Source organism: Sylvia atricapilla, chromosome 1, assembly GCF_009819655.1.
Source record: "Sylvia atricapilla isolate bSylAtr1 chromosome 1, bSylAtr1.pri, whole genome shotgun sequence".
NCBI lineage: Eukaryota > Metazoa > Chordata > Aves > Passeriformes > Sylviidae > Sylvia > Sylvia atricapilla.
In genome coordinates, this window is record NC_089140.1 from 100,675,309 (window position 1) to 100,698,657 (window position 23,349).

At 38.5% G+C, this 23,349-nt stretch overlaps 1 protein-coding gene across 2 annotated transcripts in view; it reads left to right on the forward strand.

The window, feature by feature from the left end:
• Positions 1-23,349, forward strand: part of PIEZO2 (piezo type mechanosensitive ion channel component 2) — a 286,128-nt gene that overhangs the window by 177,681 nt on the left and 85,098 nt on the right. For both annotated transcript variants that reach the window (XM_066328884.1, XM_066328893.1), the window contains exons 8-13: positions 9,492-9,654; positions 14,731-14,862; positions 15,919-15,957; positions 17,286-17,424; positions 17,762-17,895; positions 20,002-20,238. In XM_066328884.1, coding sequence (XP_066184981.1) covers positions 9,492-9,654; positions 14,731-14,862; positions 15,919-15,957; positions 17,286-17,424; positions 17,762-17,895; positions 20,002-20,238 — 844 coding nt within the window. The remainder of the gene's footprint in view (positions 1-9,491; positions 9,655-14,730; positions 14,863-15,918; positions 15,958-17,285; positions 17,425-17,761; positions 17,896-20,001; positions 20,239-23,349) is intronic.

Genomic DNA, 23,349 nt, shown 5'->3' on the forward strand with positions numbered 1-23,349 from the left:
GATTCTGATTCAAATGAATTGGGCATGCAATTGGTCTGATGACGTAGCTGTTCCACTTTTGCACACTCTCAGGTATCTGACTCTTCTCTGATCAGCACACCTCCCTGCTAGCAGAAGCTCTGCTCATGGGCTGGGAGAGACAGATCACTCCACTCCTCCATACACACCACGGGCTTGCAAGTGTCCCATCCCAACACTGACACTGGAACAGACTCCCTGCCCATCACAGCTTGTCCTGTGTGGACATGCAAAGGGCGACTGCGAAGATGCGATCCCTTAATCTTCTCTTCCTATTTTCTGAAAAACACAGATCTGATTCTATGGTCGTTGATCAAGTTCCTAAAAACAAGGACAGAAAAGAGATAAAAGACCTATTCTCCTTCCAGATTTGTATTCCTTCCTATTATTCTGTGGTATTAGGAGATGTGGATTGTAATTAGCAAACTTCTCTTGGATTTATAAACTTGTTTTCTTGAGGTCTGCTCAAGAATGACTATCTTTATACTCTGGCATCACCAGAAATTGTGGTGAAGAATATTTAACAGTCTGCATTTTCAGCTCAGTGTATCATCATCCACAATGAATCATCCCACATTCCTTGGAGGTAAAAAAGGCAGTCCTGAGTAACCTCGGGCGAGCACACACTGGGGAGTTAATCCTTGTCCATGAAGAGGCAGTCTACACCTGTTTCTCTAAACACTAACAGTGGAAGAGCTTAATCTCTTGTTTATGTTAATTTAGTTGGAGTTTGGAAATTGCTGATAAAAGCTGAGCCAATCATGTTCAATTTATAACCAATTTAAAATCAACTGTTATACCGCTCTCATTTTGAAACTGGGCAATTTCCAAACATTTCCCAGGCATTACTGTTCATTATCCCATTATCTTCTTTCCCATATCCTGCTATTTTACTTTCTTTTTTTGTTTAAGGCCAAATGGGAATCATAGCTTTTATTTCTGTCCTAGTGCACTCACTGCTAAAAAGGAATATTTTCTTTGCTCATACTTTCTACTGCAGAATCTCTTGATGAAGGTATCCATCACTCCTGTGTTTTTTTCCAATCTGTTTCACTGCCAACTGAGTAAGTGGAAAATCTCTTTATCCTCTGCATGCATCACTGAACCTAGCAGACTGTCCCAATGTGACTGAAAAGTATCATCGCTCCTTTTTCAGAGGTGGAAAAATTCCCTAACAGAGAAGTTAGATGAATCACATAACCCTCCCGAGATAGCCAGAATTTGGAATAAAGCACAAAGCTTTTGGCTGCAGTCTGAGAACTAGATCACAGACTAAGTTACCTCAAAGTTAAAATAGTATGAAGCTACACTTCAAAATAATGTCTGTTCTTCTTGCACATGTTACTCTAAGAGGTAGCAGTAGGGCTCTTAGGCAGCTGCATGGTTAGTTGTTGTACCAGGTCACTTGCATGTTCTGGTCAGCACCACCCCACTGAACACTAATGCTTACTAGATCTATCTGAGCACTGTCTCCTCCTCCTAAAAGACTTCTGCTGAAGTTTTACCTGAGTTTTTCTGTTCTTCTCCCAGCACCTGAGCTTAGGACAACAAGGCTGTCCATGGTCTGCACTACTGGTTGAGTTTTGGGAGCAGACTGTCCCCTGCTCTGCCTGTGAGAGACTTTCTGAGGTGGGGCTGTTCGCTCCTTTCCTTTCAGAAGCTCAGCCAACTCACTGTGAAAACCCAATAGCCTCAGTTACTAATTTGCACAGAAAGCCATTGTTAACCATGACATCATTAAGCTATGTCATTTTTGAGCCGTGCTGTCTCTTCTGTGCTTGAGTGTCCAAGTTCACCCTCTCACAGGGGGAAACCTTTGTGTCCATGGATGTTTCTGAACATGCCTTTGGCTTTCCCCTGCTTTCCACTTGACTCCTTAGAAGCCTGGACCTGTTTTCTCATTACTTTCCTCTCTGAGTAGAAAGTCCAACTGAACATTAAATATTTTTACTTTTTTTCATGCAGCTTGGGTGTTGTCCATTCTCAGGTGGTGCTGTTCAGTACCAGTTGCTTTTCATGCCCCTTTATGGTCTCAGGGAATATGTGTGTGCAGGAGGAAGACAAGCAACTGGCAAATCACTGGTCCCAACTAGCCTTCTCTGCTGGGGTGACTGTTCTTTCTCCATCCTCTCATCCCAGCAAGGCTGCCTCACTCCTGCATCCTCCATCCTCCCTGAGTTGCCTCTGGTTTGTAGCTGAAACTATTTGGAAAAAAAAAGCCGCAAAACCCCAAAACTCTGCTGTATTTAAACCAGTTTTATTTTAGTGACAGAACAAACAACTGTTAGCCTAATTTTATTGAGAACAAACTCTATCTGTCTAACCTAAACATGAGCCAGGCTGCTGCTGTCAAAGCAGTGGCAATGCTGGCCCTGTTGAGGAATTATCATGCTGATGAAGTCACTCTACGTAAGTTATCAGGCAAGAGTCCTAAAGCATTTCTTCTGTACCTTTGTCCCCATTTCACCACCTTCTTGCTATCTTATCTGGCAGTCTTCCCTGTGCCAGATGCTCAGATGTCTGATTGGAATGAAAAGATACTGGACTTGCTGCTTCAGTACATTTCAACATCAGATAACAGCCTCTGGAAGTCCCAGCAGAAGCCCCCAAAGGCTGCAGCAACATGCTGCTTTTCTAGTTTGCTGATGTGCTGAAAGAAGCAACACCAAAATTGATGCTCAGTAGAAACTCAGAGCAAAGTTGAGCTGTGTCATAGGTAATGAAAAGATCTGGGGATTCAGAGAAGAAACCCATTGATAGGATAAATCTTCTTCATTTAAGGCTTTTGAAGATGGGTTGTTTCTCATTAAACAAGGGATTAATAGACCCTATTTTTACTGATAACAGTGGGAAATTATTGCTTCTAAAGCAATGAAGGCTTTTGTAATAGAAAGTCAGTACAAAGCTAAATTATTGAAGGAAATGTGACCGAGCTCACAAGTCTTTATGTTCAGACTTAAATTCCCCTCAGGGAAGCTGTTTTATTTCAAATATGTGAGGTATTTTAGTGTCTGAAGTTTGGTCATTTTTAATGGATGCCCATTCTTTAACAGCTTTCAGTCAGATAGTCTCAGAAAATTTGATTATCTGGTTACTTCAAAACAAACAACAGTTTAAATAGCAGATACTATTTATCATCTTTAAGTTGGTAATGAACTTGAAAACAAATTGATTCTATTGTAGCTGCTCATATGATCCCTTTTTTCTCCTTGAATTAAGATTTGTGCTGTATTTACAGGTTTTGCAAGCTTTTATGTAATTCACCACCCTTAAAGATATCCTTTCTCCTCTACAGCTTCCTGATTAATGGCTCGTAATTTCTCTCTGTCCTCATTATATGGATGATATTAGGACACAGGTTTTAAACTATTCACTTTTTCATGAGGTTTCTCATGCAGTAGATGTGCATTTGGAACTAGTTTTCCTTTAAAAGAAAGGCACTGATGTTCAGAAGAGGGTAGGAGATACACAAGGGCTGGTTTTGTCATTGCCAGAAAAGCTTTGATCCAATAAAAGCTATGGAAACCAAAACTTGGTAGGAAAAAAAAAAAGGACATAAGACATCTGCTAAAGAGCTATAGAAATGTGATGACATTTAAACAAAAGTTAGAAGGATCTACTTACCTACCAAGTCTACATTCACAATGTGTATGCCTGTATTATAGCGTTGGGATAGCAACATGCTGAAGAAAAACAATTCCAGTTGTAGTCTACATTAAAAGATACTTAAAAAAAAAAAGTTTTGAACTGTTAAGCTGAAATTTAGCATAATGCTTCTCAACCCAAACTGTCAAATTTTTGTATGGTCATTAATCTGGCACAGTTCCACCTAGCTAGTTCTGAATTATCCGATCTGAACCAAAGCAGGGTCTCTATGGCTTTTTAGTGCTAAAAATACTTGCAATGCTTTTAAAAGCTTGTATCACTCCAATATGGATACATTTAATGACTTTAGTCCAGCTGTGAACTGAGGTTTGTGGCTGCAGTATCTCCCTACACAGTTGTCCTGCTGAGCTGAAGAGAAGGCATGAAGGATCAATTCCTCTCTGGAATCTTTTAATATGATTTGGAAAGACAAATGCCAAATTTTCCATTCATTCTTCTTTTTTTCTTTTTAAAAAGCCACGTGAAACCAAATGCCTTCTGCTCTCTTTAACTCTAATTCTTTGGGATGCCTAATGCACTTCAGCCGACTTTTCCACCTCTTTCCTCCCAATGTTCTGCTGTTTCTGTGGTGGTGTCAGTTCAGTGTACCCTGGGGCAATAGCCCCAGTATGGTCTGAATTCCCAGCCAATAGCCTGAGAAGGATGGGTCTGAAGGTACCACAGAACTGAGTGCTGAGTGCTTTCCAACAGCACTATGTGCTGCTTTGGGCACGTAGCCCAAAGAGGGGGAGAGGGGTGGCTCATAGCATTCCCTTGGAAGAGACATTATGGATATAAGTTTATGGATCTTAACTTCAGTGTAGCTCTGTCATCCAAGTGCGGAAAACCCAACAGGACGGCTTGTGAATGAAACGGGGACTCCTGACTTTTAGCAGGATTTTGTAGGAATTCTGTTTTCTTATGCGAAGTTATTTTCCAATTCCTTCCACTTCTTTCTCTCTCTTACCCACAGAACATTTTCAAGCCTGACAACAGTATTCACCTCAGTGTTTGAAAAAAGGTTCACTCTTCCAGCGTGAACTCTTCAGTGTTTAGAGTTTGGGACATAGCCCTTTCAGTATTTCAAATACTCATTTCCATGAAACTCAGTATTCAGGGCTTGGACTGTGAAATATGGAGTTTTGACTTTTCTCTCTGTATTTCAGTCCTTTTTGCCCCAGAAAAATAGTATTTCTATCACAACCACCACCACCTTCTCCAAATATGCTAATTTTTCCCCTTATCTACAGAATTTATTGCTCTCTCTCCTCCTTATTCTCCTCTTCTTTGCTTACTGTACTCTTCTTCCCTTTTCTTCTCTCATCTGGTCACTTTTAGCATCTTGATTTTAGGCATCAGCTATTCAAATGTCAGTCTTGATATTCCGTTCTCCTATCCCAGACTTGCAGGCGCCACTCTCATCTCCTTTCATGTGAGGAGAATGAAATAAATATGCAATAGAAGATATCTAGATGAAATAAAGGTTCAGACAGTTCATAAAATCCAACAAAAATTCAGAAGTTCTACAGAGATGGATTGCCCAAATTCAACCCAGGACACTAAGATGTTCTGATGCCATTTTTGGGAATAACCATCCAATAGGCGCTGGCTACAGGAAAAAAAGCATCCTGTAATATTAAATGCTAAATCAGAAAATGCAGCTCCTAGAGTGATTTGATGCAGACATTTTCTTCAAGCTGTAATCTTTATGCAAACTCAGAGACAATATAGAAAAATTACCCCCTGCTCTGTTGAGTAGTGGAAAGTACTATGTAAAGGAGTACAGAGTTGTAGAAAGGTGCAACAACTGGAAATCTCATCAAGACAAAACTATAACAGAAGCTAAAACTCATAGAAAAAGAGGAAGAGACAGTAGAAGACTTTCTATCAATTGAAGTCAAGATTGGATGCCTTTCTAGACTATAAACTTTTACTCAACCACAAGATCGTTGTTCAGTAGAATTATTGGGTGTCCTACATTGTGCAGGAAGTCAGAATTATTACTTCCTTTCCTGGCCTTGAAAGTTACAAGGCAAATTCTTGCCCAAAGTCAACTCCTAAAACATGAGCACATCCAAGATCTGAACTTACAAACATGTGTTTAGACACACACACAAAAAATCAAAACAAAAACCAAAACCAACCAAACAAAAATCCAAATAATTTTAGTGAATGCAAAATTCACAGACCTAACAGATATGTAATGACTGCTTTGATAATTCTGCATATGAAACATATTTTTAGTTTAGATAGCTATTTTTTGTTCATATTTAGTACCATGAGTAATTATGCCGATTCTTCTAATATATTAATGTAATAATTAAGTAATGCATAGAATAAAAGTTTTAGCAATGTAGAGTTTTAGCAACTTCAGCAGGTCCTTAGGTGAAATATCTGTGGGTGCAACGGGAATTTTTGTATTTTCAAGTGAAGTTGAATTTCTCTTCTAAATTTTAATGTTAGATTGATAGAGAAAGTGGGAATTTTTTATGGTCACAGCTTACAGCTTTGTCAGGAAGTCATGAAGGAGGAAAGTGCATCTGCTAGAAGGATAATTCACAGATTCAGTGTGATTTTTTTCCAAGAAAACCAGCTCATAGCATATTTACTGGACAAAAAGATCCCACCTTTATTTTAAGAACTCTTTTTCACTATGTTGTTTCAGAGCATTTCTCAGTCAGATGTTGAAGTTCCTCTTGGCCTTTCACAATTTCTATAACTTTTTACAAATTATTTCTGCTATGCATTTTTCAGAATACCTGAGAGGACTTTGAAAAACCCAGCTTTAGCTCTTTGCAAGAGTAGAAATACTTATCTATTCACATCTTGTAAACCTCCATTTTTTGTGACATTGCATGCAGTCTTTTGGAAAGCCAAATATATCCGTTAATCAATAAGTCTCTCATAATTTGTTTTATTTAAGTTCTGTATCCAGGCACACATGTACTTGACTAGTTTGGTACTGGGTTTCTCCCACATAGGACTCATTCTGACCTGACTGATGGCATACCTGTGTGCTGAGTAAGATGAAGTCACACCAAGATCATAGTTGGACTCAAACACAGATGGTTGGGATCAATACTGAATGTAAAGACATCTTTGCAGAATGAAGTATGCAGAACAGAATAATGCCCTAATTATTATTGCTTATACATTTTATGGCTGTCAGCCCTGTGTAATTGGAAGGTTTGTGTAAGAGAAGATGACTCAATTCCTCTGAAAAATGTTCTGCACCAGCAGTTCTCATTGAGGATGATGATGAAGCATAAATATTGAGTGAGTAGCAACTTGTAGCATTATTGGAGGCCAGAACAGACAGAAGGAACATTCCCAAGACAACAGTGAATTTTGAACATGATAAACAGGGAAAGTTGTGTTGAATACACTGTGAGTGCAAGTCTCAAAGCCCAAGGAGAAATCAGAAATGAAGTGGTTCTTCTACATCCATGATTTATGTGACAAAGCAAAATACATTGAATAAATTGAAGTGAAATACATTAAACTACATTGCTGTCCATGTGGCAACTTAGAGGGAAAAGATGTGCTGTAACTTAGGAATATTTGCTAAAAGCAGGACCAGAGGGGAGCAGAATTAGGTACAATATTATAATGTATGAATAATTTGGAGCCGGCAAATGAAACTAAGAGAATGAGAATATAACTGAAACATAATAAAATTTCCTAACCATTAGGATTATGTGGAGTGTTCTCTTTTCAGTGGAGATAAAGGTAAAACACAAGTTGTTCTGACTTTCTAGCTATAATATATTATAAAGCATACTATAAGAATGGAATATGTGATATGAAGGTCATGTCTGCTTGGCAGAAGGTTCTGAGGACCTTTAGGAACTTTCCCTCATTTCTGTAGGAAGTACTCATCACTAACTGTCAATGGAAAGACTTTGCATTTCAGTAAGAATTGGATTTTTCTCCAATTCTGATGCTTATGAGACAGAAGTAGGGTGAATCACACTCTGTTTACATGGAAAAGCTTAAAATGAACCAAAGACAGAGAACTGTGTTGTGAAACAGAGGTAAAAGATGAAACTAACAGGAACTCAGCAACTAATAGGAACTCAACAACTCTGATCACTGATGAGCAAAAGTGACAAGTCAGTAGGAGAGAGGAAAGCAGATAAACAAGATGTTCCTCTATGCTGATAGAAATATGAACAGAATAGAATCCAGCATGAATTTCACCCAGATGGAGCCAAAGTGTAACATCAGCTCCAAATGTTCTTGGATGCTATGGAAGTTTGAGTCTGAGTCAGCTGCAAACACAGCTCATTCAGCTCCTTTAAATTCCAGCAATTTACTTTGTATGCAGGATTTTTTTAAATGTTTTTTTTCCCCAACCTTGTATCCACCCAAAAGCTCAGAAAGGTCTTAAAGTTTATACCTTTGGCCTATGTTGACAATCAGATTGAGAAGTGAATGCTGATAGATTGCTTAATAAGATGCTATGAAGCTCTCCTTCTGGGTGTTAATGGTATTATGCTCATGCAGCAAATTGCCAGCTAAGAACAGGTATAACATTTTCACTTTGCAGCATGAAAGGCAGATTTCAGGCAGCACATCTCTGTTGAATGTTGTACTTCCTCTTTGTGTTCACTCAGCTTTTAATGTTGGATCTTACCAGGTTGAGGAAGGACTAAGCTTTTAGACACTCTTAAAAATTAAATCCCCCAGCAGAAAATCTTTCATGTTTTGGTTTTGAGTTTGTTTTTTTATTGAAGTGTTTGGTTTATCCTTTCAGAGGAACAGTAGTTTGGGTTTTATTGTTCTACCAATAAGATCTTCTTGATTGTCTCTTAGAGCTGGTTTTGGTAAAAAATGAAAACTCTCACTTTTTATGGTAGAAAAAGCTTTTGTCAATAGACAAGAGTGCTTATAATGAATATTGACACATTCTACTGGTAGCCCTAACTTTAGAATTCTGCAAGCTATTTTATGATGAAAGATTAATTATTAATAATTAACAAATAATTTTTGTTTCCTATTAGTCTTGTTTCAGTATTTAACACATCTACTGAGCATCCAACATCTTGTATTAAATTGAAAATATTTGGAATTTTTTAATACTGAGTGTGTTTTTTGCCAACATATGTTCTTTACTTGACAGAAATATTTTTTTTTCCAGAAACATCAAATATCTCATGTGATGGATAATAATACTTCCAATTAATCTTTCTTCTTTTTCTTCCCTCAATTATTTGGTCATCTGAAACAGTAACCTTTCTGAATATTTTCAATTTTTGTTCACAAAAGCTATGAGTTCAATAGAGCCCTGTATGTTCCTTAACATTGGCATAATTAGATAGCAATTTATTAATAGTATTAGCTTTTCAAAAGAAAAGGCCAATAAACCGTTCAGTGTGCCAAGAAGATATACTTTACAGCTGTGTCCTGGCAGGGTGACTGAAATGGTGTTACACATCAGTTTACTAAATCTCTCTGAAATGTCATGTTGCTGTGATTTGCCAAATGGACTTGCAGCCAGGTTTTCTCTTTCCAGTTTCTGTAGCTCTGGATATACAGGGAGCAGGTTACTGCAAGTTTTCTCATTGGACATAGTAGGTGTAATGTTATTATACTCCCATTTTTTCAGTGTTGAATTGACAATTCAACAATTGCAAAAAAACCACTTCTTTTGACTAAATATGTGGAATGAAAATACTGTATTTTAAAAGGGATGGCAGATATTATTTTTCAACAGAGCAATTGGTATTAAACATAAGCAAAAATTGCTCTCCAAAATATTTTTTAACATTTTTAAGATTTGGTGTTTATTATCTAATGTGTCTGCTTTGGTTTTTTTATATTCACAGGTTGTTTGGTGTCACTTCTCTTACTCAGACAAACTGCTCAAACACTTGGATGATCATCAAAAATCAAGAGTTACACTGGTATCACCACGCTAACCCAATCTTACTGCTGGTGATGTACTACACCCTCGCCACTCTCATTCGACTCTGGCTGCAAGAGCCCATTGTAAGGGTAACTTCCTTCTCTCTTCCCATAAATAATGGTCTGGGACTGGCCAGGGCACATATTTGCTAACAGAGGTGCAAAAATTTAGGAACATTAAGGGAAATAGACAGCAAGTGCAAGATGGTACTTTGAATTTGGCCTTTTCACCAGGTGTCTCCAAGTCTTATCTAACATGGATATCATTCTTAAAATCATTGGGACAGTTACGTAAGGAATGCAATTGCAAAGCATTAATGCTTTTATTTGGAAAGCAGGTATTGATATGCTGCAGTGGCTGGACTTGATTGACTCCATGATCTTGAAGGTCTTTGCCAAATGATTCTGAGTCTGTGATTCAAGTTCAGGTGCTATCAAGTGAAATGCAAATACCTAAGGCTTGGGGTAGGACACATTTTGGCACAAGATACTGTAAGACAAAACACATATTTGCAATTTTATCACAGACACAGAAAAATTTTCTTAAAACCTTTCCTCCTGTATGCCGGAGTGAAAATCCCAGCTTTCATTTAAGAGCAAGAGAACAAGGAGAAAAAAAAAGTAAATCTTTACTTCTTCCAGTTTCAGGGGAAAATGCGTATGTAGGAACCCAGAGGTATCTTAAAAGCTTAGAAACTGAAAGTATAAAAAGGATGATCCTAGGCATTACTTGTATTAATTTTCTGATCCTCAGAGGCCTGATGTGAGTTTTTGAGTTGAGGTTTAGTAGTGCTGGAAACCACAATGAAAATACTCATGACCGTGCTGTGACTTAGTGGAATTTGTAGAAGCAAGTAAAAATGTTGAAGGTTTTCTTCTTTTAAGGGTGTTTCTTCATATAATGGACAATGTAACAATTTAACAATTAAAAAGGCAATCAAAAAACATCACCTCTGAAATTGAGATGTCTGGTATTTGGGGGTTTTATATATATATTCAAAAGTGAACGATGCCAGAGCCATCTCCTTGAGCTATTAAAAAATCATGTTTAAAGTTTCCAGAAATCTGAATTCTGTCTTTTCTGAAGTCACATCATTGTGGTCCAGTGTCCTCTTGCATTGGGTATCTTTAGGGTCTTTTTCCTTTTACTTTTTTCTGCAGCTGCAGCTCCTGGAAACAAGATTTTTTTTTTTTTCCTTAAATGAAAACTGAGATTTCCAGATAATAATATGATTTTAGCACTGGAGCTGTAACTAAAACTTCAGATCTCACAAACTGCTTAGTAAAACCATAAGAACTACCCACAGAGGAGTAAGCACATGTGAAATGCAGTTAGGGTGAGCTGTGTGATCTCAGCAAGTCTGGGAATTGATTTCCAGTACCCGTGTTGTTTTCATCCAACAGTCACCATCTAAAAGTTTGGTGTTGGACATAAGTTAGTTGCTGTGCTTTTTCAGTGTAGAAAAGTGAGAGAGAGTTTTCAGAGTTTCATTCTTTCTCAGAGAGAGTGAATGCTGCAATTGTTTCCTACAGGGACTTGAGAGGAACTATAGTGGTCTTGCCTGCAGTTCTTTTTTTTTTAGACTGCTTGTGGTGTCTGAGATAGATATTCCCATAAAACACTAAAACCAGTCTCTGAGAACTGCCAACAGGTGAAATTAGAGATGCTTTCCAAGCAGTTGAGCTAGAGCAAGGATTAAAAGGCATTAATTTAAGAAACACTGATGTCAAATTCATGGCTACATGAGAGGCAATACAGTCTTGGCCCTCCCGAGGGAACTTCAGATGCCAGGGAAATGATGCTTCCCTCCAAAGATAAATGGATGCTTTAAAAAGGGAACACTGTAAAGGAAAGAGTATCCATGCATTAATGCTTATTTTTGGTGCACAGGATGTTAGTGATGCAAGTGCTTGTCATTAGAAAGAGATGCTGAGATTTGCAAAATTTACTGTATTTTGCACACATCTCCCTTATGGCTTTTTCTCTTTTTTCTTGTCGGTATGCATTTTGGTTTTGTTTAGTGGTGTCATAGATCAGGATTTAAAATTTCTCTTACTAGCTTTTCCCTGGTAGACTGCATTCTCAGTTATTTAAATCCAGAAATAATTGTGTTCCAGATTTCATTGAAATGTTTTTAAACTTGTGAAATTGTGATCCATATGATTCATTATGGAACTAAGTATATAATAACCTGCCTTTGCAGTCTCCAGTGATTTTGAAGTTACAAGTTACTGTGTATTTAGGATCTCACAACTAGCCTACCTGAAGTTTAATAAATGGCAAAGACAAAATGCTGTATGTTTAGTGTGAAGTTGTTCTCTATATACGGTTGGCCTGTACAGTAAGAAGTGGCTCATCTTAGGAATTTTGTTCCAAAGAAGCTCTTGAACAAAAACTGTTTTGAACAAAACAAGAAAGAAATACTTTTTCAGTCTAAAAAGATTACATAAGCTAAATATACTACTGGTGCAGCAGATGCTAGAAGCAGAGTAGAACATGTAGACCTGATGCGGTTTTTTTCTGTGAAATACATCTTGGGATCCTCAAGTGGATAAAATTCCCCTGGACTGCAGCAAGAATTGTCTTTGAGACAGATGCTCTTGAGACAGTCTCTAAATGCTGAAGGCAATGAACAAATTTACAGGAATACCCCCCACTTTAAATCTTGGATTTCAGGGTTCCAATTTTTTGTATGTGCACCACAAAGCCAAAGTATGGCATGTATGAAATTTCAGTGTATGCTCTCCATGTGGGATTCTGAATGGATCTTACTCATGCAAAGTGACTGTGGCAGTCAGTGGAAGATTTGCTTTTCTTATGCTTGCTGTTTTGGATCCTGACTTCTTCTAACATTGAGTCTTATGAAATTCTACCTCTGCAAATAAGAAAAAGCAATCTGCCTCTGGAGATTTCAGCTCAGAGTTGTAGCTGCTAGTGCTGAATGTATGAATAGAGCCCATTCATTCTGTGCTGTGAGTGGTAAGTAATAGTACAGGAGTCAGCAGAGTTACAGCAGTTGAATGTAGAGTTCTCTTATAAAATTTTTATAATTGTTTGAATTTAAAGGTATTTAAGAGTTGTTGAGGAAGAAGTGAAAAAAGTAGGCAAGTCAAAGGACTCTCACAAGTTGTGCTTGTGTGACTAGTACTGTGTTTTCTGACTTTTCTTCTCCTTCTGAAAAAGAGAAAGCAAGATTTCCCACCCTTCCCTGTTGTGTCTAAGGCTAAAAATATTTTACTAAAATAATTGTGTGCATCTTATATCTTTTGTATTGTTTTTGTCACCCTAGTGCCAAACTAAATGTCTGATAAGCAGTTCTTTATGGTTCATATTTACATTAAAGTTTCAAATGGCAGTGACAACTATTTTAAGCACAGAATCAGTTTATTTCATCTTACAGTTTTGCTAGGAATGCCTTTTTACAATCAAATATAAATATACAACCATATGTGAATTGTGCTACCATTTCCTCTGAGAAGTGAAACTAAATTAATAATTATTGTTTATCTAAGTCAAGTAAAAAATAGGACATTGCTGCTAGGATTGGAATGAGGAGAGTTTCAAAATGAGCTGGGATGTTTGGATGTCCTGTTCCCATGGGTAGCTTTGCAGACCTCTGCCCAGCACCCTGATTTATTCTTCTATTACATCAGAGGATTTTGCCTAAGCAATGAGAACAGTTTTCCCCAGCAAACTGCCACTCTGGAGGCACAGTGCAGGAAGAGCTCTGGTAAGGCTAAAAGAGAAGCTGTAACTACTGTGGTTTGCACTTCTCCTCAACTTAGTGATAACATTTGCCATCTCAGATGGAGAAATAAACCACGTGGATTAGAGACAATCACAGACTAACAGGACAGTCCAGATTGGAAGGAACGTGGGAAGATCTTCGTTTGCAAATTCTGAGAGCAGGGCCTCAGGTTAGATTTTATGGGGCCAAATCTTGGATGGTTAATTTTCTCATAGTGGAAAAAATAAATATATATATAAAATTTTAAATTTTTTTTCAATACTCAGGAGGTGTTTCCCTGAAGCAAGTTATGTCCTTAGCCTCTTGTCCTATAACTGTGCCTCCCTGTGAGAAGACTACCCTTGTCTTCTCTAAAACTGTAATTTTATTTCTGTAAATTGGAAAAAAAACCCTAATTCCTGCATCCTTCAGCTTCTCCAAGCTTCTAATAGTCTTGACAATTCTCTGTCTCAAATCTGGATCCTCTCCAGATTTTCTATTTCTCTCTTGAACTGGGGATGCCAAAATTGCCTTGCAGGTAGGGCCTGACGCTTGCCAGGCTCAGTGGAATAATCACATCCCTTGATCTGCTGGCAGTACTCTGGCTGATGCAGTCCAGGACATGTCTGCCTTCGTTGCTGCTGGAGTGCAGTCCACTGCTGGCTCTTTTTCAGCTTGCTGTGCACCAGAGCCTGTTCTACAGAGCTGTTTCCCACCCAGTCTGTCTGCAGCCTTTACTGATGTGTGGGTTTATTCCAGCTGCAAGACTTTATCTTTGTTAAAACTTGTGCAGTTTTTGTTGTCCCATCTCTGTATGAGTCTTTCTTCTGGCCCATTTACCTCCTCCCAGTTCAGTGTCATTCACAAGTTTTGGGTAGGTGCAATTCCATCCAGTTAGTTTTGAATAGGACCAGACCTAGTGCCAGTTTCTGAGGAACCCCACTCATGGAAATATTTTTGTCTTTTGAGCCTTTACCCTACTGGAGAAAGGCAACTTAGCTAGTTCTCCACCCAGCTTGTGCTCCATTTGTCAAGTCCATATCTTACCATCTTGTCAGCAAAGACATTATGGGACAGTGGTCAAAGGTGCTGAAATAGCATATACTGCCTTGAATATTAAACATTGTACCTTGCGGGTTTTGTTATTTATGTATTTGTAGATGCTTATGGTGTGGTTATATGGTAAGCTAAGGTAGGACACAGAGGTCTGTGTAATTCTGGTGTCATGTAACCAGCAGCTGTAAAAAAGCTCTGTCATTGTTTCTGAAAATGTCATCTCAGACTCATCTATCCTAAACCAAGTATATTAGCCACTTAAAGGTGCTTTGGACATGCTTTGGAAAGGGAGCATCTGTTGGAGGGAAATTTCAGTTCCTCTGCTATGATTGTATTTACAGAGCTATGGCTAATGCTGTCATTTGTTGTCATTTAGCAGGCACCTGATGAAGAGAAATCTGTCAGCAGGGAAGATGACAAAGAAATTCCCTGCAGCCCAATTCCAATGACAGCAGAGAGGAGACGCAGTCTGTGGTATGCCAGCCACTATACAACTGATGAGAGAAAAGTAAGACTGGAGGGGGAAGGGTCTCTGCATTACACAATTACTTTGGATTAAGGGAAGTGGTGTTACGTAGCTTACAAGTAAGGTCTCCATGTGTGATCATATAAATCAGATAAAATGTCAAGGCTGCATGGCAGAGTAGGATAGGAATATATTTTGTAAAAATGAATGAAACAAAACCAGGAGCCAGTGTAAGGATGTAAATGAAAAGCATGCTCTATGTTTTTGGCTTCCACATTTAAGAAGTGTAGGACTAGGCTTTTGGCTTGGGGCCATTATCTTCAAGCAAGTCACCTAGAAAAGTCTGTCAGGGAGCTAAACCTGGTCTCAACATCTGATCTGCCTTGTACCTACTAATTAGCACTGTCATTGGTGATTGGGAACTGCCAGCTTATCTTCTCCTAAGTGTACTGGTATCCTTCTTAGAGATACAAAGCAAGGCAGTTTAGGAAGTTGTGTAAAATATCCTGCAAGGATCCATCTCTCTATCATCTGTCTACACCAGCTGCACTGCAAAATTTCATTTGTTGAGTTGTTGTCAAATTTGGGACATATGAACATTCATAAGCCAGATATACTCATGCCCCAAGAAATCCACTATAATAATAGTAATGGGAAATGAGCTGGCAAATGGATAAAGTATCTGATTTTATATTTGCATTACCATTTTATTGGAACTATTTTTATAATTGTAGTAATTTCTAATGATTGTTTAAAAACTTAGTTTTTAAGCACTGGATCATTAGAAAGACATTAGAAAGCAGTTAATCAGTATAATGCAATACTGATTAATTCTTTTACCTAGTATCCAAAATGTCAATGCAACAGTCTCAGTTCTGGTTTAAAATTTACACTACCATACAGTAAAATTATGTCAATGTTATGGCACACTGAATATAATTTTATGATATTGTACAATTCTGCTGACTTTTTAAGAATTCTTTCTGAATTTCTTAGTGTAAAAGTCAGCACATATGCATGCATGTATTTGAGAAGTCAGACCTACTAATGCTTGAGCCGTGCTTCTATAATAATTTGTTCTTGCATTGCTTTTTGCAGCTTCTGTCAATGACCCAAGATGAATACAAGCCATCGGATGTTAGTATACTACTAGTCTTTGTAATCTTGCAATTCTTCTCAATGTGTGTAAATACAGACAATGATACATACAGATAAAACCTTAGATGACATTTGTAAAACTTCTAGATTTATGGTTAGCCTGCCATTTACCCTATAATCTTGATTATCCTAAATGTAATTGTCTTCTGCTTCCTTAATAATCTTCCTGAGAAACCATTGATTGATCACTTGAAATTAAGCTGCTTGCAGTAGTACCAACTGGCAAACGATCTTTGCTACTTCATTGGGTTTGAATAAGATCTGAAAATAAGCTTTCTAATGCAAGCCACCTTTAAATTTGATTTAGTTTCTTTTCTGCATTTTTTTTTATTTCATTCATGTTGGAATGCTGAGCCTTTAAAGCATAACCAACAACACATATGAGTTCAATTTACAGATCACAGAAAATCCAAGTCTTTATTTGAATAGACAGCAAATGATCCATTTATCTTGACTGCTACAGACCTTAGCAGACTCTGAAAGCAGAAAAACGTCCCCTCTGTTTAGCACACAGAAGAATGGAGATGAAAATGGATTTTGGGAGCATCCATAGCCTAATCTAAACGTGCTCCATGGTCTGTACTTGGTGCAGCTGGATATGACTGAACATATCCCGGATATTATTCTGAAACAGTTCACAGGCTGTTGTTGCACATGCCTGTGCATAGTTTTGACAAGCAAGATATCCTCCTATCTCACAGCCTGAGCAGAAGTCAGTCTTGAGCACGTATTGCCATTGCTAACCCATTGCATGTGAATTTCTGCCAATAGGAAAGATATGATTATGATTGCTGAAGCCCTTATCCAAACAAGCACAAGGGCTGGAATTGAGCTTACAAAAATAAAACAATGGAAGAGTGTTGAATTAGCACTACCAAGTGCCAAAAATGTGTCATCAATAACAATGATTACCACAAGTGGTTTTATTAACAGCTGCAAATACTGATCTCAGCACTAATAATTCAAATTGGAAAGCCATTTATAGCCATTATTTTCATAACTACTAGAAATAATTAGATGTGAGCTGAAGTCTGAAAATCCTGATGTAGTAGTTTGCCTAAGAAGGATGAATTTTTGGTTACTGCTATTGGTATGACATAAAAATCTTAACAATTAATTTTGGAAGTTATTCTATGCTACTTTTGCATGCAACATGACTATAACATACCAGTTTCTTGGAAGTAACTGCAGCTGCTTGTTAACCTTCTTTAACATTAGTACTCTAAGAGTAGCAAAACACAGAAGTAGGAGTCCCACTCTTTTGAGAGCCATGGTAAATGCAGTGCCTGTCTCCGGTGTCCTGGCAGGTGCTGCTGGTAACAGTGAATGGGAATCCTGCTGACTATCACACCATCCACCCTGCACTGCCTCTAGAAAATGGTCCAGCCAAAGCAGACATGTACTCCACACCACAGTACAAGTGGGAGCCTTCAGATGGCACGTCAGGTAGTAAATTGCCTAGGAATTGTCATTTTTCTACATGTATTTTTCTAATTCTGTGTCTCCCGTCCCGTCACTGCCTCTAGCATTTCTTGTCATTTTGGTAAGCTCTTTGGCCTGTTAAAGTTAAGTAACTGCTGTCACCCTGCAATGATTGATGCCCATATGGCAGGTTTGTAAACTGGGCTGTAGGTGTATACCATCCAAAATAATTTTGCCTACCAACACAGTGATTTGAGGTAGCCATCAGAGGGGATTGCAAGCAAAATAATTTCAGGAGAGGATGCATGTACTGTCCTCACACCAGCATGGATTGCAAATAATAATTCCTTTTTCTACTTAGAAAAGGAAGAGGAGGAGGAGGAAGAAGAGGAAGTTTCTCAGGAGGAAAAAGAAAATGTTAAATTACATGCCCTGGTCTCTGTGTTTCAATTTATCATGAAGCAAAGCTACATTTGTGCTCTTATAGCTATGATGGTAAGTACTGGGAACAAAAACAATAATGCTGCTGATTTTACAAAAGTGTCATCTTCATGCTTTTCTGAAAGTACTCTCATGGGTTGGTTTTCAGCAAGTCTTTGCATGAGGCTTAAAAAATATCAAGATGATGTCTGCATAATTTTGAGCCCATTTTAGGTTATTAATGCATCATTCTCAGGCCTGTTACAGACCTTAAGATAAGGCAACACATTTCCAGGACTGGGAGCCTCAGGCTTTGTTGTCTGTTGAATATCTGAAATCCACTGTGTCTCAGTTTTCTGTTGATTCCCAAGTTTCTGCACAAGCAGGTTTGTCATGTGTTTGCACCACTCAGAAATTCACCTATAAAATTAAAGTATGTCATACTGATATAGAAAACTGTAAAAATATAGCTCCTAATTCAGGTGATGCATGCATCCAATGACTCTCTGAGAAGAAAGGATATGTAAAGCCTGGTTTCCTGTATTGACACAGAAAAATCTCAAGGAAAATACAACTTTGTGCCAAGCCAGATTTTCATGTTGTTTTACTTATCACCCTCCTTTCTCTTTTTCATGACATTGCTTGTTTTTAAGCCTCCTTGTTGCAATTACTTTGAGCCGCATTATACCAAGGTTTCCACATAATGATTAGATGTCTTTCTATATTCCCAATGCAAGCTTTACTTTTACTGTTTTGGAAAAGTTTCAGCTATGATGAAATTAACCATAAAGCTTCTTGGCACAATTTTGCATTAAAAATGGTAAAACAAATTACCTTGGCTGCCTCTCGTTTGCATAAAGTTTCAAACTTTATTTGCTCTCTTTTAACAGAAAAAGCTTCCCCTGTAAATAAGGCGGGCTCCTTGTGCAAAATATGGATCTAGATTGATGCATTCTGAAGCATTAGCAAGTAGTTAGTTATTTTCATAGTAACTTTTTTTTCATATTTGTTTAAATTCGTGTACTTCTGTGATGATAGAATGGTTTGGGTTAGAAGGGACTTTAAAAGTTATCTAGTTCCAACCTCCCAGCCTTGGGCAGAGACTCCTTCTACTAGACCTGGTCTGCATTCCCTTTTAATTAATTCCCACGGTTATATGTCTAAATATAAAATGAGACTATATATTTGAAGAACCTACTTGTAGTTTAATGCTAAATTTTCTCTTCATGATACATTCTGACTTTATGTGATAGAAATTAATTTATGAATTTATTTGTGATATACGCTGATGCAAATTCTATTTATGCTACAGCCAAAAACAACTCAGTGTAAGCTTTTTTCTCATATGAGGATGGAGAAGTAGCATATCAGTGTTTTTCACATACCTTTAAAAGAATTATAACTTCCAGGAGAACTAAGCTAGCCTGATAGAAATATTCTTAATGTTTAATAATTTTCTTATTTTTTAATGCTTTATTGACAATTATTCCACAGTTATAGCAGCATATATACAGCAAAATTTAGTCTTAAGTCAATAACACAATGTAGATAAAAAACACTTAACCCTCCTAAATCCTATTATTGAGTGTTTAATAGAGAAGTTTTCCATAACTGTATTCTGAAAGATGTAGAAAACATTCTGTAGTTGTGAGTATTCAGTTAATCTACCATGATTACTGTAGACTAGACATTCTTAAAGTTAGGTGGGTGTACACCATAGCTTTCCAATCTGAACTTTGGTTCCACAAGGCAGAGCAGTATGGAGTTAGGGCTGTTCTGTAATGCTGTTAAAGGCCTTGAATGCAGGACCCACTAATTAGATTTTACTGTATTCTTACTCTGAATTCTTTGCTGCTGTTTTGCAAGAAGAATTTCTGTACTCAAACTTTAATCTTTATTTTCCATCTCTTTTAGTTTCATGTAATGAGAAGCAATGAGTCTGCTTACAAAGTGCAGCTAATGCATCAAGCAGGGTTTGCCCTCAGAATCTACTTTCTGCATGTTCTCCAAGGGTTTTATTTTAGCTGCTCCAGTAGGTGATTATTATGGGTGAGAGTCTGATGAAAATGAAAATATACACTGAATAGAGATATGTAAATGAAGTGTAACTGGAAATCTGCATCTCTGTTGTTCCTGGATGCATCTGTGGACATTTTTTCCTCTCTTTCCTCCTTCCATAAGGCATGGAGCATCACATATCACAGCTGGTTGACGTTTGTGTTACTGATCTGGTCTTGCACACTGTGGATGATTCGGGACCGAAGGAAATATGCCATGATCAGTTCACCATTCATGGTTTTTTATGGAAATTTACTGCTAATATTACAGTATATATGGAGTATTGAGCTCAAGAATGATGAACTTCCTCAAGTATCTGGTTTTTTAAAAAGAAAAGAACCTGGGGAGCTGGCATCAAAGGTAAGTGTAACAAACAGCTGAGATTTATTTACGAAACCACAAAATATATTGTGATAAAAATATGGATTTCTTGGCATTTCTTTAAGAGTGCATCCACAGTATTCAGTTTAACCACTTTCAGTAGCAATTCTAAAGGATAAGTCATTAGAAAGAGTGTTCAGAAAACTGCTTCTTGTGTATTAAGCTAATACTAGAAAAAAGGTTTCAAACACCTTTTAGGTTTTCATGATAATTCTGTGGAAAATACTTGGTGGGTTGAAATTGCTCACTTGTTTGGTTTTATAAACTGGATTCAAACCCAGATGTTATTTGATTCACTAGATTAATACTCATGGGATATCAGACCTGTCTGTGACTATGATGGCAACTGGAACTGTATTGTCATTGCAATTACCATCACTACTCACTCCCTAATGGTTTGGCACAAGCAGCAGCACATAGCAGTGGCTGAGTTTTAATTCTTTATCCTTACACCTGAATTAGCAGAAGTTGAAATCCATTTCAGGTTAGAACCAACAGAATTTGCTGACCCCAGTGCATGATAGATTTTTTTCTTTAATGTCTTGAAAATGCATTTTGTTCTGCAAGTTTGCTCCTGGGGAAGGGACTGAGCAAAAATAGGATGTTTTTTTCCTAGAGCACCCAAGAGGGGTGTGTCAGGGAGTGCATCTAGTTGGCACTGCTCCCCTTGTGCTAAGTGGATCACTTCCCTTGTGACTCCTAATTACAATTAAAGTTGATTCTGTACATCATCTTCATGTTGGCAATGGTTTGGACAACCATTTCTGGGTCTTTAATGCATTTGAAAGTTAGTGAGTATTATTTCTCTTGTAAAGGTAGGGCAAGTTTGGTAAGAGGGATAAAACTCAAGGGATTCTGCAAGGGAAGTTCTACATTTTTTGAATGACTTCATAAATCTCTAAGGAATTTTAACTGTCTTAATACTTCATTCCCTTTGACATTATTTCTTACTGGCTATATCATTAAATATCTTGTCTAAAACCAGATGCTGTCAAGAAAGGAGGTTGTTGTGATTTGGCCACATCCATAAAGCCATTAGGTGTTTAGTGGGGTTTTTTTAGGCTGAATAAAATGCACTCCATAACTTTCACAGAATCACACAATAGTTGAAGCCAAAAGAGACTTCTGGAGGTCGTTGGTCCAGCTCTCAAGCAGAGCCATCTAGACTTGATTGCCCAGGACCATGCCTAGATGGCATTTCAGTATCCCTAAGAGTGGAAACTCATTACATCCGGGGCAACCTGTGCCACTGCTCAATTACCCTACAGGGAAGAAAGTGTTTTCTAATGTTCAGAGAGAACCTCCCATGTTTCAATTTGTGCCTTTTGCCTCTGGACCTATCACTGGGCACCACTGAAAAGAATCTGGCTCCAGCCTCTTTGCATCTCCCCTCCGGTATTTATAGACATTGAATGAGATTCCCCCTGAGCTTTGTCTTCCTCATAGGAGAGATGTTTCAGTCCCTTCATGGCCATTGAACTGGACTCTCTCCTGTACATCCATCTCTCTTGTACTGGGGTGCAGAACAGGACACAGCACTCAAATTGTGGCCTCACCAGTGCTGAGTAGGGAAGGAGAAGGATGGAAAGAGAATCACCTTCCTCAACCTGCTGTGAACACCTCCTAATGCAGCCATTAACATTCTTTGTCATAAGAGCATGTTGCTGGCTTACTTGTAACTTGTTATCCACCAGGATCCACAGGCTGTTTCTGCTAAACTACTCTCCAGCTGGTCGGACCCCAGCATGTAATGGTGCATGAGCTAGTTCTTCCTCCCCAGGTGTAGGACTTTGCACTTCACCTTGTTGAATCCCAGTCAGCCCCTTTCTCCAGCCTGTTGGGGTCCCTCTGGATGGCAGTGTGACCCTCTGGTGAATCAGCCACTGCTCCCAGTTGTGCATTATCAGCAAACTCAGTGAGAGTACACTCTCCCCCATCATCTGGATCAAAAATGAGGATGTTAAAAGAAACTAGGTTCAGTATTGATCCCTGGGGCACATTGCTAATCACTGACCTCCAACTAGACTTTATGCCATTGATCACTTCCCTCTGAGCTCAGCTGTTCAGTCAGTTTTCAGTTCACCTCACTGTCTGCTCATCCAGCCTACACTTCATCAGCTTCTCCCTGAGCATCCTATGGGAGACAGTTTCTGTCCAGAGTCTAATTAAGAGACAGTATCTGCTGCTCTTCTCTCATCTATCAGGTCAGTCATTTTTTCATAAAAGTTTATCTAGCTGGTAAAGCATGACTTCCCCTGTGTGAGTACACTCTGACTATTCTTGATGGTTTTCTCATCCTTCATTTGTCTGGAAGTGTTTTTCAGGATTAGCTCCTCCATCACATTATAATCACAGAATGGTTTGGGGTCAGCAGAGACCTTTTAAGATCACCTAGTCCAATCCCCCTACCATCACACTAGATCAGGTTGCTCAAAGCTCCATCCAGCCTGACCTCAGACCCTTCCAATGATGGACTATCCACAGCTTCTCTGTGAAGTCTTTTCTGGCTTCTCACCACTATCACCTTCCCAGGGACTGAAGTGAGGTTATCCATGCTTGATCCTTCATCTTCAACTTCTGTAAGAGTGATAAGAGTGACATTTGCTTTCCTTCAGCAATTCTCCCATCACCACATTTGATCGAAGGTCATTGAGAGTAACCTCTACTAGTGACACCAGCCAGCTTCTGGGTGCATCCCATCAGGACCCATGCATTTATGTATGCCCACTTCCTTTAAATATTCCCTGATCCAAGCCTGTTCCACCAAAGGAAGCTTCTTCCTTTCTTCAGAATTTTCTATGGTGTTGAGGAACTGTATTTCCTTAAGGCCAGTCTTGCTAGTGAAGACTGAGGCAAAGAAGGCATTTGGTACCTCAGCCTCTTCCATGCCCTGTGTCACCAGGGCTCTAGCCCCTGTCAGCAGTGGGCCTAGATTTTCCCTAGCCTTCCTTTTTCTGATGAGGAAGAAAGCAAATCCTATTACTCTTGACATGCCTGGCCAGACTGTTTCAGACCTTGACTTTTCTAACCATGTCTGTGCATGCAGGACCAGTCTCTGCATTCCTCCCAGATTACCTAGTCCATCCTCCA